The following is a 15389-nucleotide window of genomic DNA, read 5'->3' as shown; positions in this document are numbered from 1 at the left end:
TCAACATTTTATCCTCGAGATCCTCGATTCCCAGTCAATTTTGATAGACATATAATTCGAGTACTCAAAAATATTGTTCATTTTTTTTATTTATTATTCATATTGATTTATTCATTTTGATTTATTATTAAAGAATTTCAAGTTAAAAAAATACTCAAGTTTTAGATTTAAATCATGATCGACATTTGTATGAGAAATTATTGACCCCAGTTTGAGACGTACTGCGCAATTAAATGTTCTTATTAGGAGATGTGAGTAAAAACAATTGAAATTAGGAACGTGATCTTACATGAAGGTCATTTATAATTATAACATTATCAAAATTTGCAAAAAACATATCGATACTTGACTTTTTGCTTTTAAAGAACATCTAAACAAGTGATCTAAACAAGCGAATACGTACTTGTGCGAGCAAAGGTATGCAAATGTCTCGCCTTGCAGTGCACGTGCACTGCTGGCTCATACCGGTTCTTTGAGACAGAAATTATCTCTTACAGTACAAGTCTTTCCACCTGACTTTATTTCGTGTATTTTTTTGTTCGAGTGTATCATTCTCAGTAATGGCATCGGAGTACTCACGTGGAAAAACGTGAATCGAGGGTTTTATGTAAGTTGATGGGCCGAGAGATGCGAATATTTTTAGCTGACATCATCGTAGTGACATTATTTTTGGACAAATTGAGGAACTGATTCGGCAGAAAATTTAAAATAGAATGCATACAAATTACCCGTGTATCGTCGTTCAAAATGTAAGACAATACATTCATTCCGGATACAAGAGAAAGCATGTGTTTGAAGAGCTGATAATTGCAATCAATGTTTAATTGTCAAAATCGTAAGGTTTCGATTGTTAATAAAGATGACTCGGCGACAGCAAATTTGGCAGAGATTACGTGTTATAGGTCACGAATGTTGTGGGATTTGCGTGTGAAAGTCCATCCTCCTAATTATTATCTGCATTCGAGTTGATATCTTTCATCGATTTTCAAAAATCATCAAGATGTGCAGCTACTTTTAAGTACTTTGAAAAAATAATTTGTTTACAAGATGCGCGATGAAGTAACTTTTCATGTCACTCGTGTCTATTCTTACGAGTAATCATGATTTTTGTATTGACTGATCCTCGTGCAATAACATACAATTCTATACATTTGAAGCTTCACTTTTTGCGCGGCACAATACTGATAAATCATAGTATTATTCAATCGTCTGCTGTTGCAGATCATTTTATAAAAGTATATCTGGACTTGAGCGATAAAATTTGGCATTGAAATCCAAAAGCTTATGTGAGATCGAAGCAATAGTCTACTCGCGATTAAATTCCAATAATTTCATTGATTCTATTATCAAAGTATTCAACTTGAGAACGAAAGTAGTCTTTTTTTGAAAAATCATCATTTGTCTACAAGTGTCAAAGCAAAATGTCAAATCATGTCTTTTCGCGATGAGCAACAAGTTACAAGTGCCAAGAACAATGGCCTATAAATAGGCTTGAACTATTCATAGCTCACATATCAATTGATTCATCATGCACTTGTAATTATATCTGTAAAACAATTCCTCACTACAAATTCGCGCTATATAAACACATATCTCCAATATCTGCAGTAACCTCGTGGCGATCGTGACTTAAGACATGTTGCTACTATACTCATCGATAGCAAGTCATTTCACGCGCGAATAATTAAAATAAAAGACGAATTTTGTTTTTTTTTGCGCAACAAATCTCTCAGATGTATTTGGATACGCAAATCGGGCGTGCATGCGGTCGCTCATGCGTACGGAGCAATCGTGAGCCTCGAGCAGAGGCACAATAGACGATCGCAGATAAGGTAGCTCTTTTCAAACGTAAATTGGTTAATGTATTGAATCATTCACACGCGACTATATTGTTGCACGAGGCTAATTAATTAAATGTCTCGACTTAAGTGACATTTGAACTACAGATAACGATTTTTTTATTCGTTTGGGAAATCTCGATACTTTTTTTGTGTTTCATAATGTAATGAAAATTTCCAATAACTATGGCTCCAATAATGCATTGTAATCAATATTGCAGCGATATCATTTTTTGTTAAATACATTATAATTAATTTTAATGAAAGTCATTGATTTTATGGAGTTCGGCGCCAAGTTTACAATTGACTTTTTAAGTTGCTCCAGATTTAAGTTGTTATCTCTATCGAATCACAAAGATATTTTAAAATCATTGTGATTCAGCAGAATATTCAGCGAAATATGTAAATGGGATTCTGTATCTGCTGGTACATCTGTACTCGATTCGAAACTTCAACAAAAACTAAAATTATATAATAATCTCGAAAGACATTCGCTGGATATACGAATTTCATTCAGATTAAGAATTTTGGCATAAAATCGTGTAAAAGCACGTGCGTATTTTATGAAAAAATGCTTCGTCATGATTCTCCGTCGTTCTCATCTGGGTTACATGATACGAATGCAAAAAAGGTGTACGCAAGCCCATGCGCGACTGATGATTCATTAGCATTGTAATAAAAAAGGAAATTAACTCGATACATCTTATCTTGGAAATTTTGCATGTTAGCAAAATCAGACTTTCAATATCTTAAATCTGATGTCTGGGTTTTGTGGTAGAAAGTGATTATTTCCAGTGCATAAGAATATGTACGATTAAAGCCAACAATTATTCAACGTAATAATGAAAAGAATTTCAAGATCAATTTTCTAATAGCTTAAGGTAATAAATTAATGATTTATTAGTAATCGTTACACGATTAAAAAAATGAAAAAGAAAAATTACTTGAGGTTGCTACAGTTGATGTAACTTGTTGCGCTATACTTAAATTGTTTAAAAGATTTTTACAATTATTATGTTGGCATGTCAACTCGTATTGGGAAATTAGATTTATTTGACGCCCTCTAGAGGTACACCCTTACATATCTAATGAAATGACTTGATTGTTAAGAAATCAAGGTACAAAATAACGTAATCGAGTTCCTCTATCAGAATGAAAAACAATAGAGGCCCTGCTTGGTTCGACTTAAAAAGGACTCTTTCGCCGCAAATTACTTTGTACACTTAACGGGTGTTTAGGCTCAATCTTAGTAGAACAAGTCACAGAAGAGCCTAGAAAAAAATCGAAAAATGATATACGTCGTTGATGAGAAAGTAAGTCCGTGTATTGGTCGACTCTTATGTGTTTCAAGGATGGTGATCAGCGTCGTCTTTTGCCATTTACGCGCGCTGCATGTATAAGCAATGGCGCGCGCCAAGCGACTCGCTCATCACAACGAAGGAAAAATAAGATATTATGCAAATAGCATCATACGTGTCAATTTTCCCGTAATTCCATTTGACCTTACAAGCTGCTGCTGCACAGTTCATTCATGTTAAAGCGAGGCACGTTGCATTGCGCGCGTTGCACAATCGTTGAATCATTCAGCGAGACGAGCAATATATTGTCGTCTATACTTAAAAGGGAATTAACAGTTCTCGTCGAGATGCTATACATACGATTCTCTATAAACTGATTGATTTCGATAGCGCGAATAGATTTTACACGCCTCAACGGCGTTAAATAGATATTCGATCGAAGCAGTCACAACAATCGAAAACTAGAACAGATCTACTTCCGCATAATGCGTTCGTTGCTCTTGAACCGATAACGTCGCGCGCGGCGAGACTTGGCCGCCTGCACCGCCGCGCGCTGCGTCTCATGCCTCGACTCGTGCGAGTGCGCCGTCGCCAAGGAAAAATTAATCGAGGCACGTAACGAGAGTTCAATTTTTCCCTATTGTTATCGACTGGACTCGCGGTCTATCTGCAGCCAGATATACAGCAGCTGATAATCATTTAGGCAGTTATTGCTATTTTTTTTTACCAAAAGCGCCAGCCGTCGAGCTCGCACGAATGAGATGACGAAAAATCTCGGCTTTGGTTTGGCATTCAATGCGCGTGTTTACGGCGTGGTAATATTCGCGCGCTTATTGTATCACGTGATGGACGCGTGTAGACGAGCTGATCTCGCTCGGCTCTCGGGCTCGCGTCTTTATCTTCATCTTTCCACTTGAATCTGTGTTTAGAAAGACCTGAGCAGAAATGATAGTCGTGCCCTCTGCTCCTTAAGGGTCAAACATAATATCGTAGCAATACTTTTACTTGGAATTGCATTGCTGCGTACGATTTTATTCCAAAATCGCAAGGCCAGTTACGTGGAATGCGACGCCTTTAATTTATCGATAATCGAAGTTTAAAAAGTGAGACTTTTTACGCATTAATTCCATTTCAAGCACGAGAAATCGATAACGTCACGAGTCTCTGATCTTGGGTTAGTACAATCAGTAAAGACGTCGAAGACGTAAAAATCGTCAACAATCGCGCGCGAAAAAAACTTGAAATCGAAGCTATCGCTTTCGGCGTCGTATGCTAAATTTGCTTAATCGACATACACCTACTCTGTCATCGGGTACGTGCACTGGCATATTTTTTCTGGCTATATTTAAAGTTGCTCGGCTCTTGTACGATCGAGATCTGCCTCGGAGGCTCGAGCGCATCGATCGAATTTTAAGAAGCTCAATTGTACACTTGCTCGGCGTTGATCGCTCAATTTTCTTTCTCTCCCTCTCTTCTGCTTCACCGTTGTTACGTCTAACGTCCGAAATGAATCGATCGACGCTTTGACAGTTGCAATGAGTCCAGAGTCCAGAATCGATAAGATGCAAAAGTTGGATAAAAATTACGCGTCGACTAGTACAGATAACCAGGCTTATCGCGCACCCATATCTAGGGAAACACAAAGGAAAAAAAGTCGCGCACATGTGGCGTCGTTTCCATCGTCTGCTTTCTGATAAATGTGCACCGCGCGAGCCGTCGCTTCGGGGTATTTTCCAGTCGGACGGAGGCGGCGAGCTCGGATCGACGGCGGCACTCGCGAATCACGTGCGATGAAGCGAAGGCTCGGCTGCTCGGATGCTCTCGGCGCGCGACGGGGAAATTTTGCGCGCGATATGCACTTTGTCAGCGAAATCGAGTCCACACACACATGTCACAACACAACCTTTCGAGGCGCCGAGAAATTTTTCTTCCAAACACAGCCGTCTCGTGAGAATCCGTTGCGCAATTGCAAAAGTTTACATGTTCTCCAGACGTGATCAACAAATGTATGCATCAAGAGAAGCAGCAGAAATGACAATTGGTATATAATGTTCCATGCGTGGAAACATTTGTCGAACGGGCAAATGAGTACATAACGATTCAACGATACTGCATGACTCTGATATATAAAGCTCGAATCTGTGCTATTACTCCCAGCTCGACATTTCGACTGCTCTTCCAAGTAAACTATTAAAATTTGCACACTCATTGTCCGTCTGGCACAGGCGTGTGCCAATCATATCACGCTTGCGGAGCATGAGTATTAGAATTGAATCAGCTTCGTCTGTGTGTCACAACTGCAGTCCAGACGATAAGGAAAGCCAGAATAATTATGTTACCCTCGACCAATGCGCCGTTATACATAGCTGCCTGCAATAGAGCTCGAGTCGCGTCTGCTTTCCTCAATGGTCTTTTTTTTTATATCGCAATAATGCGTCGAGCTATAATCGGAAAGGCCGATCCAAAAGTCTGCAAAAAAAATGAACATGAACTAGATTCGCGATCGACGATGGGCTCATTGAGTCTCGAGTGTTTTTCCCCAGAAAATAAAAACGGATATACTCGGGACTGTAATTATTTAGCTATCACGTGTGCTCGGTCACGTATGCAAAATGTTGATGTGCATCCCACGCGCGTGCCGATTTCAGGACTGTGTCCGTTGTACAACAGCAAACGCTCGCGATAATCGTGCCAAAACACTTGGATCCTTGAATCATATTATTGCTGCACGTTCAAAAATTCGTTCCAGCGAGGTCGTGTGCACCAATCTTATGATCATAATATTGACAAAGTTGAAATTTAAAGCGCGGAACACGCTACATTTTTTCTAATCGGTCTATTTGTGCTGTAAAGTCGCGCCAAAAACATAGATCGAACAAATATTATCTATTTTTATCGACGGTGCTTTGCGGAAAGAAAAACAATCGCTTAAATAGAAATGATTTGTGTAACCGCGTTCGTTCGATCGTCTTGCTTAAAATTGCATAATTCTCCAGGAAGACGTGTCTCAATGACCGTATGTGCGTTACAAGTTCTGCCGCGAGATAACAGAAACGCCGCCGTGCACGCGCGCGAAAAAATACCGCCGAGCATGAGCGGGGCTCGCCTACGTGACCGATGCGGCGGCGCTCGTCCTGCGTCCGATATAACTCAGAATTGGCCGCGTGCGCGCGGACGCTTTGCCCCATTTATTTCGCGCTTGCATCCGTGCTGGCACATATATATACGCTCGGTCGTTTGAAACTAATGACACATCGAGCTTCGAGCTCTTTCGGTTTCTTTCTTTGCCGAGGCCCTTTTCAAATGCACGTGAATACAAAGTCAAGTGTATAGTGTGTGCTCGCTTATTATATATATACCAGAGGAAAGTTACTCCGACAATTTCGAAGAACAGCATACATACAAAACGTGGAGGTAATTTTTTCCTCTCTTTATATCACGTTGCAGTCTATATCTAGTTTGTACGCCGAGTAAAAGTTCAACGAATGTTTTGACATGAATTTTCCAACAACCAGATGTAGATTTTTAGTCGTTTTATCGTTATCACTTTTCCCAACGCGACATGTAAATATACACTCGCATTATCGCTCACGTTTGCATTACTCGGTAAAAATTTCACACGTTCGCCGCGTTGCATCAAGCATCCACATTGCCGCTACTTTTCTTTTTCGATTCAATTTTTTTTTTTTTTCGTTCGAAGCAATTTGAAACTTTTGAAAAAAATTAGCTGACCGCTAAAAGCGCTCAATTTTCATGCACACTCTAACGAAAGAAAATAGCAAGTCGAACGAATGTTATAACCATCGCTGCAGCCGAGCGATGGCATAATTTCCGCGAGGTGTAATAAAAGAAAGACTCGAAATGCTTCAGTCGATCGGAAATGCATATATAGCCTCTTGCGGGGGTGCAACGACCCTTTCGAGCTCTAGACCAATGACTCCAAAGTACACCTGTAACTAGCGAGTATTACGAACAAAAATATCATAAGTCACTCTAGCTCGCCGCTGAAGCCCTTGAAATTTGAGTCAACGCGTGTATAATATTGGCACTAGTTATATCGAAATCCGATTAGTATTTTCATGTGCGCGCACGTGTACCCCCACCTTCGTCTCACTTCTTCCTATATTTCGCGGTGTGCGTCGGTCACACCAACACACATTAGCGTGGCCCAAAAAAAACGGAGCCCCGCTAGTACTACCTCTCACCGTCGTCACTTTTAGACTTTAGTATGATTTTGACTGTTCTCAGGTGAGCATCATCGCTGTTCAATTAAAAAACCCACTGTTTTCTCGCTCTAGTGACGCGTCGTTGAGCACGTGCACAGTGAATGGTTTGTGTGTATATGCCTCGCCGGTGAGAACTGTGGTTTTTCTCGATTTCGCAGCGTCAAAAGGAAGAACAATAATTAGACCGAGACTTTGACAGACTTTTCCCCGGTTTATTGTGCAAATTATAATTGTCTAGTCACTGCGACGATTAGATCATCGACTGAACACTGTGATTCTCGTTCATTGCACTGCCAAATCGTTGACATCAACTGCGTGCAGTTACACGAGCACTAAAAATTAGGTGAGCAGATCATTTGTTTTGACTTGTCTTGTGTCACAACATAACCTTAAATGTAGGTCAAAGGGCTGTTTGTTTTTGTTTATTCGGTTGCGCTGTCGCCTGCTCAAAGCGATGTTTATTGCAACGAAAACACAATATTTCGCATCTCAAATTGTTCGTTCGAGGCGCGATTAAATGATAAATACAATTGAACTGGTGTGAATCATAACGCGTCGAGGCGATTTTGATGCGGTTGAGGAAACGCGATATTAAATAACATCATACAGGCTGCACTTGTCGACTGTCGTGGCCTTCTTACGGTATGTAAAAACAATAACATCGATCGTGTCTACGTCTCGGGGCTTACTTATACCTCTCTCGTGTATACCTGTGTATATAATAGGCCAGGTCGTATCAGCGAGGCGTATATAGATATAGCACGGTACGTTGGTACGCGCCGAGAACCTTCCACCCCAGCCATAATAAGCATCATACCCGCGCAGCATTGCAGTGCAGTTGTCAGTGCAGCGCGAGTCAGTCCAAGGGCCTGGAGGCTTCGAGCGCGGAGCAGCGAAAAAAAAAATTACTCGGTCATCTGCCACTCGACAGTTAGAGCCGCGAGTGCAAAGAATTGATATAACAGCCGCACAAACGTTTGCAGACGTGCAGTGTAGTCCTCCGATGCGGCGACGAGGGAGGTGGAGATAAATTGAAGAGGTAGTAGGAGAAGAAACGGTCAAGCCTCAAGCCGGTTAAAATCGGGGGACTAAACGGGCATCGCCGTATTTGTTCTGCGAACGACGTGCAGGGCGTATCATAAAGAGCTTAAAAATTTGTGCGCTACGTAATTTTCTCGAAACTGTGTCGCTCAAAAGTTCGATTCTTCATTTTAAACTGACGGAATTTCCACTTTTGCCTAGCGTTGAGAGACTCTATTTTTGTTTGAAAATCATATCCTTGGTGCTTGCGAAGTTAGGTAAAGTCAAAGTGATTTTAATTTATGTGAAAATGATGAAATTTAGTGTGTGCATTGCTGAAGTAGTTTTGTAAATGTTCAAACGATTTTGCGAGCGTGAAGTTTTTAGGAAATTTCCGTTTTACAATAAAAATTTTTATTGAGTTTTCTTATCCGTTTATTAGTATATTTCATAGACTGTTGTAAAAACTTTAACTTGCAATTCAAACTTAAACTATAGCTGAGAATGTTAAAATTATAATTTAAAAAATTTATAAATTTATTGCTTCACATGATTTAATGGAATTTTTTAACATTTTTCTATTTGTTATTAATAATTAATCTGCAGCATTGGTAGAACTACCAATCACTTAAATAAAGTTATCTTTAAGCAATGGGTTATCTTGTATTTTACATTAAAATTCTTTATTGCAATTGAAAGAGTATTTCCTCTTTTTATAAGCTCATCCATTAACTTTATTTATTTGTTTGACAAATTTTACACCATATATTACTTAATTATATTCTTTCAAGTAAAAACAATTATTTAACTTATTTTTACTTCTCTATTTTCAGATTTAACTGTTGAGTTCAATCTTCAGTTGCACACTTCAGCATCATTCAGAACCCTGTGATTTTGAAAACTGCATTCATGATGACTTCATCAAGTTTTATACAGGAGGAAGAGATTATGAAAAAACCACCAACTCTGGTCAGGCGTTTTTCAGATATGTTTAAAGGTATTTATTTTATTTAAAAATCTAATAAATATTACAAGTCATTTTTTCATAAATATGAAATGAAATGATCTTCATAAATATATGAATCCAGTAGTAAAAGGACTTATTGACTCACACAAGAATGTCTATTTTTACAGATGGAGCATACAGTGGACCACCAACTCTTTTCTCACAAAAAATTCGCCACTGCTATCAGAATTTAAATTTGTTCCCATATCTGCTCTATTCATTTGAAAATTCCAAGTCTCATCCAATGGCCAAGAAAGTTAATTCAAGTATATATCTCATGAAATCAAGAGTGTTTGAACATTTCCTGTTTGTATGTTCAAATCTGATGAAGACAACTGCCAGTGAATCAAAAAGAAATTTAAAGTTGACACCTGATGCACAAATAATTGAAGAACAGAAAAAAAATATTTCTGTACTACAAAGCAACAAAGCCAAATTTTACATGAATGATAAGCCAAAAGCAAAAGCATGTCCTCTTGCACTTATTTTTGCTGTTTACCTGGCTCCTCTGATATTGGCTCTCCAAGTGATTGGTGTTTTTGCTCAAATGAGTTTAAATGGCACATACACACCTGGATACTTGTTCCTTGTATTAGCATTGGCACTTTTGGGAGCTATATCAGCAAGAGTTATGTTGCCCTGCAAAAACCGAAAAACCATCCACAGGACCAAGTCAGTGATGAGGCAAAAAGTAAAATCGAATTAGTGAGATAGTTTGCTTTTTTCATATTTTAATTCGAAACTGCATTGATCTCGGATATAATGTACATTTTTTTGCAGTCTACGTTTGTGCGCCTTCGTGATTGATTTAGATGTTAAACGTGACTACTTTCATGAAATTAAAAAACAAACGTAGATAAAAAAGGCTTTGTAAATTGCAAGATTGTTCTGAATCATTCTAATTTTCTGATGAGAGATAACTGTTTATACGAATGATTTCATAGAGAAATGCAAACATAAAAAAATAAGCTTGAGATTATTCATTTAATCGGATTTAAGCTTTGCATCGTTAGTATCGAATCGATCAAAATTTTGAAAATCTCGCGCGGTGTTAAAGACTCATGCAACAGATTAATACAGCTTTTTACAATATTTTTTCATTTACTTCGTGCTTAGCAATATTGAGAATAAAAATAAGCCAAAGTTCAAAGGTTATATTGCAACAGATAAGAAAAATTCATCTAACTTATAATAAGCGGTATAGCAATGTCTTATAAGTAATCTCTCGGATGTTTAAATTGCATGTATTTCAGTATCGACTGATAGGATAAAAAGCAACGATTAGCTTTAAGATACACGTTTATTTTCTACAGTACATAAGACTGAAAATTAATGATTATTTTAAAATACTTGTCTTGTATATAAAATGAGAGGCGAATGAAAACAAATGTTATGTTTGTCAGTTTAATAGGGTAAATTTAAGTCACTAGTTTCGTTTAATTAGCTGCATATTATCAAATAAATTTCGTTAGGGGTATTGAACATTATTTACGCAGAATGTTTATTCGTTTATTATTGTTCATTACAGAAATACAAGAATTTATATATTTATTAAAAAATAATAGCTCTTTTCACATGTTGTGCGCTGATATAGGTTTAATACTAGCAATATTAAATCTATTGATATATATTTACACGATACTCCGGTGGAAAATGTCTTTTTTTTATACAATATCACATGTTTTATGATAGCAATCAAATTTTGACTCTGAAAAAGACAATATTAAATCACATAAATTGTATAAAATACACATGCGACACTAAAAATTTATACAAGTATTAAATCGTAATACTATAATCGATATCATTAACTGTTAAATCGTAAAGAAAATTGCCGATCGAAATATTGACTATGAATAATCGTTATAATCCACAGAATTTTCTATGGAAATCAAACATTGTAACTCATATTACATTTTTTGTCGGGCAATTTTCACTACGATTTTCTAATCGAATCTGTAGCATGTATTACGTTAAAAAGGCAATGTAATGTTTAAAATATGCATTGGGGTATTTTCACCGATTAGAGTAGAAAATATTCACTACGGACTTCGATCTGAAGTATCTTCTTCGTCGTCACAAATGATAATAACTATAAGATGTTAACAACAAAGCCAACAAATTGCCAATCAGCACCAAACCCCACTGGTTGCTGCTGTAAATGCTCGAAGAATGATTATAAGGGCCAATTTTGGCTGCATAGGCAACGACGTAGGCCACGAAATTCTGCTCGTGCGTCGTGTGAAATAGATGCGCGTACGGCCCTAGAGGAAAAGAGATAAAAAATAAAATTAATTAAAAAAAAAAGGCAAAAAAAAAACATAATGAACAAAAACGATAGCCTGGCACATAGTGTCGGTTACTTCATTTAGCATACTCGCGAAAATACTTTAGGATAGTTTAGTTGTTGATTTAAAATATTAAATAAGTCATTAATCGTAAGAACGCCGATATTTACTGTAATAAATTCTTTTTGTGATATATTGCAATGAATTGTATAAAAGAAAAAACAGATCAAAAAATATATATCGAACCGAAAGATTATTCTTCGCAAAAATACACGCTGGCGTTGTTTTTTCATTCATACAAGCACCCTCGACACATTTATCTCATTGATTTTCCTTGTCATTGTGTACAGAGCTACGGACATTGAGCAAATTTCGTATAGCAAATGGAACTGATACACTCCCAATAAAAGTGATTCAAGATAAAAGAAATCATAAAGTATAAAGTATACTGACCGATTGCATAAACGGCAACGTCACCGCCACCGTGGTGCGCCTCATCCGTCACGAAAGCCGCTTGCTGGCTGTACTCGAAATCCGTCGTGTCGCTGGTCGTCGGGTCGATTCGTCGCATCTTCGTCTCCTTGCCATCCTGATACGTCTCGTAGGCTCGATTGTTGGGGCCCCCAGTGCCGTAGGACAAGGTGGTGTATGGAATACCTTCGATCTTGGAAACATCCGCTATGCCTAGGGGAAAAAATTCATTCGTGGTATTGTGGAGGATTGATAAAAAATAAACCAGACAAACCAGACTCTGTGGAATTCTGTTTGACGAGTTCTTGTGTCGTATCGCTTACCAAGAATATTTGCACCGCGATCGCTGTTGCCATTGAACGACAGGGAGTGCGTATGATCGCTGGTGACGATGACCAGAGTATCTTCGGTGTCTACCATATCGAGGGTCGCGTTTATTGCCTCGGACAGTCGAACCGTCTCGAGGAGAGCTTGAGCCGCATGGCCCCGATGGTGAGCGAAATCGATCAAACCACCTTCTACTACCAGTAAAAATCCACGCTCATTTTTTTTCAAAACTTTTAGAGCGGCCACGGTCATGTCCGCCAAGCTGGGCATCCCCTTCGGACCTTTATCCCTCTTGTAGTCCATCGATACGTGCCCGTTGGCAAATATGCCCAACAAATAATCAACTTTGTCGAAATCGACTTGAGACAGTTGATGGTTGTTTTCCACAACTTTGTACGCGGCTTGTTTCGCTTTTTTGTCCTCTTCCCAGGCGCTAATTAAGTCTCGTCCGTCGGCTCGTCTGCCAGCCCACATGTCGAGAGGATCGTTTTCCGTAGAAGATACATCGGTTCTCAGCATCTGCCTTCCTCCACCCATTATTACCTGTTTGAAAAGAATCTCATGTACTTCGTCATGCCCTTGTCTTTACCAAGAAAATCATCCCGATGCAAAAGTACCTTGATATTCTTGCCAGGCTCGTTCTCAACCAGTTGTCTGCCTATGTCTTTGCACTTGGAATTTTTAGGCATTTTTCCACAGGCCTCACACTCCCATTTTCTATTGGCACTGGAAGCGTACAAAGGGCCCGGGGTCGCATGAGTCACCCTCGTGGTCGTTACGAAACCTGACGCGCGATATGAATACATAAAAGAGCGAGCGAAAATTAGGGTAAAAACTTATCGACCGAGTGAAGCCGTTGTTTACCAACATACCGGTACTTTTGCCGGCGGCTTGCGCCCAGCTGATGATCGAATCGACCCGATTGTCGGCAACCAAGCTCGCGTTGCAGTCGTCGAGCTTGACGTTTCCATCGACACCGATGAGGTTGTAATTGGTTTTCACGCCGCCAAACAGTGCGGTGGCCGTCGATGCAGAGTCCGGTGCTTGCTTGTCGTTGTTGTAAGTCTGAGGAAAGCAAAGTTTCGCGGTTTCTGCTTGATTACATCGCTTCGATGAAAATGTCATGAGCACACGGGTTTGGGTGGAATTATTTTGTAAGTACCTTGAGCAAACCGATGTGTGGAAAGCGTTCCCAGGACAGGTAACTGTTCTCGCCGGCTCGATAGATTCTGCTGGCTGTGATCGTGTCCGGGCTCATTCCATCGCCAACGAAGACGATGACGTTTTTCGCCGTGTTTGTATTCCACGTGTATTTGAGAGCATCTTTGAGCTCACGATCTCCCACCTCGCGCCAATACTTCTTGTCTGATTTTGACCATTATGCAATATTTCGTCACTTACGTAATTTTTTGTTGTCGATTTGAATATATGCATATTAAATAGCACTTACCTTCGTTGGTATCGCCGCGAATGTACGCGACGATAAAACAGAGCAGCAGCAACAACTTCAAAGTTGCCATAATATCGTCTAGATCGCGAGCGAGACGAGCTACAAAGTTTCGATATTGCCGAGGCACTGCGATAAATGCCAGCGGTGCGTTAGTTTTTTTTTCAAACGCGCAGTAGCTTATCTCGTGTCATTAACGATGAGGCTACAATTTTTTCTCTTCGTTTTTTCTGTAATGTCATTCGGCGATGTTCAGCACTACCTCATTTGTTGTGATTATCGCACTTCTACACGCACAATATAGATATTCTACTGCTGTGTACAATGTGCTCTACTGTGCACGCGCCGTGTGCTCCGATGAGTGCCGCCATCTGAGAGCACGCGATGTTGGGCAATAGCAAACGAAGGACGTCAATTACGATTGACAAATTGTTGCCTTTTACGACAAAGTATCTAATTTTGTCAGATTATCTTTGATCAATTGAAAATTTACCAAATGAAACTAATAAACATTGTATATTTTCAGGTCGATAAGGAAGGTACTACTCGTACCTATGTAAAAACTATACTCAATTGTCAAATTTAATTTACACCTTTTATACGATGGTCAAATGCACTTTTAAATCATCGTTTTTTAATTAATTCGATTTATTTACTGAACATATAGAAATTTATTTAATTAAAAATAACAACTATTTTTTATTTTCAATCAATTCTCTATAAAGGTTCAATTGTAGATACTATAAAGAACCGAATTTACTAATAAAAAAGATTTGAACTTTGATTTTTACTAATAAAAAAACGTGAGTTAAAGTTTATAAAAATATTTTCCTCGAGAATTCACGCGAAATGCAGTAAAGCATTAGCGGGCGACTATTAAGTTTTTACCGCGTTTGTCTCTTATTTTCTGTATGGCCTTTAAAGGTATTTGGTCAAGTGAATTTGTGGCACTCCTTCGATAGGAAGGGGTAAGAGAATGATTCATTACGAGGGTTGATAACTGTAAAACCACAAATAACGTGGAAATACATTTCAAGATATTGATTTATTAACAAAAACTTGCTATGATATAGTTCCGTAGCAAGGGTAGTAAAAAATTGAACGTCGAAGATTAGTGAGATCGAATCTTGGTCGAGTTTCAGTTTATGTATACACAATCAATCGGGGAATGCATAGACGAAATCTAACTTCTGGACGCTGACCCCGCAACAACGACGTCGACGACCTATGTCGGCGACACTGACCTATATCCAGAAGTACACCACCCATACCTATATATAACACTGTGTATATACATGTAGAAACGTACAGATACATATATACAGGCGTATAAGCCAATGGTACTGAAAGCTAAATGTTAAGTGAGAACATTTCTGGAACAGGCCAGTGTGTGTGCAGTGCTATACCTTGCGAATGGACATGGTTGCACACTGCTTCTAGCGGCTATGTGTACACACACGGACACACA

The 15389-nt window shown here is 38.8% G+C and overlaps 2 protein-coding genes across 3 annotated transcripts; one reads left to right on the top strand and one right to left on the bottom strand.

Moving 5' to 3' along the window:
- Window positions 1–7355: 7355 nt before the first annotated feature.
- LOC106659117 lies at window positions 7356–10875 on the top strand. 2 transcript variants are annotated; one of them, XM_014381464.2, is made up of 3 exons: window positions 7356–7705; window positions 9216–9379; window positions 9517–10875. In XM_014381464.2, exons 2-3 carry the CDS (start codon window positions 9292–9294, stop codon window positions 10092–10094), a joined length of 666 nt encoding a protein of 221 aa, XP_014236950.1. In that variant the 5' UTR covers window positions 7356–7705; window positions 9216–9291; the 3' UTR covers window positions 10095–10875. The 2 variants fall into 2 exon arrangements, with proteins under 2 accessions (XP_014236950.1, XP_014236949.1); XM_014381463.2 differs by lacking the exon at window positions 7356–7705 and adding an exon at window positions 8100–8660.
- Window positions 10876–11310: 435 nt separating this feature from the next.
- Window positions 11311–14357, bottom strand: LOC106659116 (alkaline phosphatase, tissue-nonspecific isozyme). Its single transcript, XM_014381462.2, has 7 exons — window positions 13925–14357; window positions 13637–13839; window positions 13347–13539; window positions 13092–13258; window positions 12471–13017; window positions 12130–12360; window positions 11311–11652 (listed from the first exon to the last, which is right to left on the bottom strand). Exons 1-7 carry the CDS (start codon window positions 13992–13994, stop codon window positions 11465–11467), a joined length of 1599 nt encoding a protein of 532 aa, XP_014236948.1. The 5' UTR covers window positions 13995–14357; the 3' UTR covers window positions 11311–11464.
- Window positions 14358–15389: the final 1032 nt, after the last annotated feature.

Source organism: Trichogramma pretiosum, unplaced genomic scaffold, assembly GCF_000599845.2.
Source record: "Trichogramma pretiosum strain Unisexual culture from Peru unplaced genomic scaffold, Tpre_2.0 scaffold2, whole genome shotgun sequence".
Classification (NCBI taxonomy): domain Eukaryota; kingdom Metazoa; phylum Arthropoda; class Insecta; order Hymenoptera; family Trichogrammatidae; genus Trichogramma; species Trichogramma pretiosum.
Note: the sequence above shows the minus strand (reverse complement) of the source record. Positions and strands in the feature narration are given on the sequence as shown.

Excerpts from the sequence above, each read along its gene's own strand:
- LOC106659117 (XM_014381464.2), top strand. The coding sequence starts at position 9,292 with ATGATGACTTCATCAAGTTTTATACAGGAGGAAGAGATTATGAAAAAA. Across the intron at positions 9,380-9,516 it reads TTTTTCAGATATGTTTAAAG|ATGGAGCATACAGTGGACCA; the intron begins GTATTTATTTTA and ends CTATTTTTACAG.
- LOC106659116 (XM_014381462.2), bottom strand. The coding sequence starts at position 13,994 with ATGGCAACTTTGAAGTTGTTGCTGCTGCTCTGTTTTATCGTCGCGTAC. Across the intron at positions 13,259-13,346 it reads AGCCGCCGGCAAAAGTACCG|GTTTCGTAACGACCACGAGG; the intron begins GTATGTTGGTAA and ends ATCGCGCGTCAG. Across the intron at positions 13,018-13,091 it reads AGCCTGGCAAGAATATCAAG|GTAATAATGGGTGGAGGAAG; the intron begins GTACTTTTGCAT and ends CTTTTCAAACAG.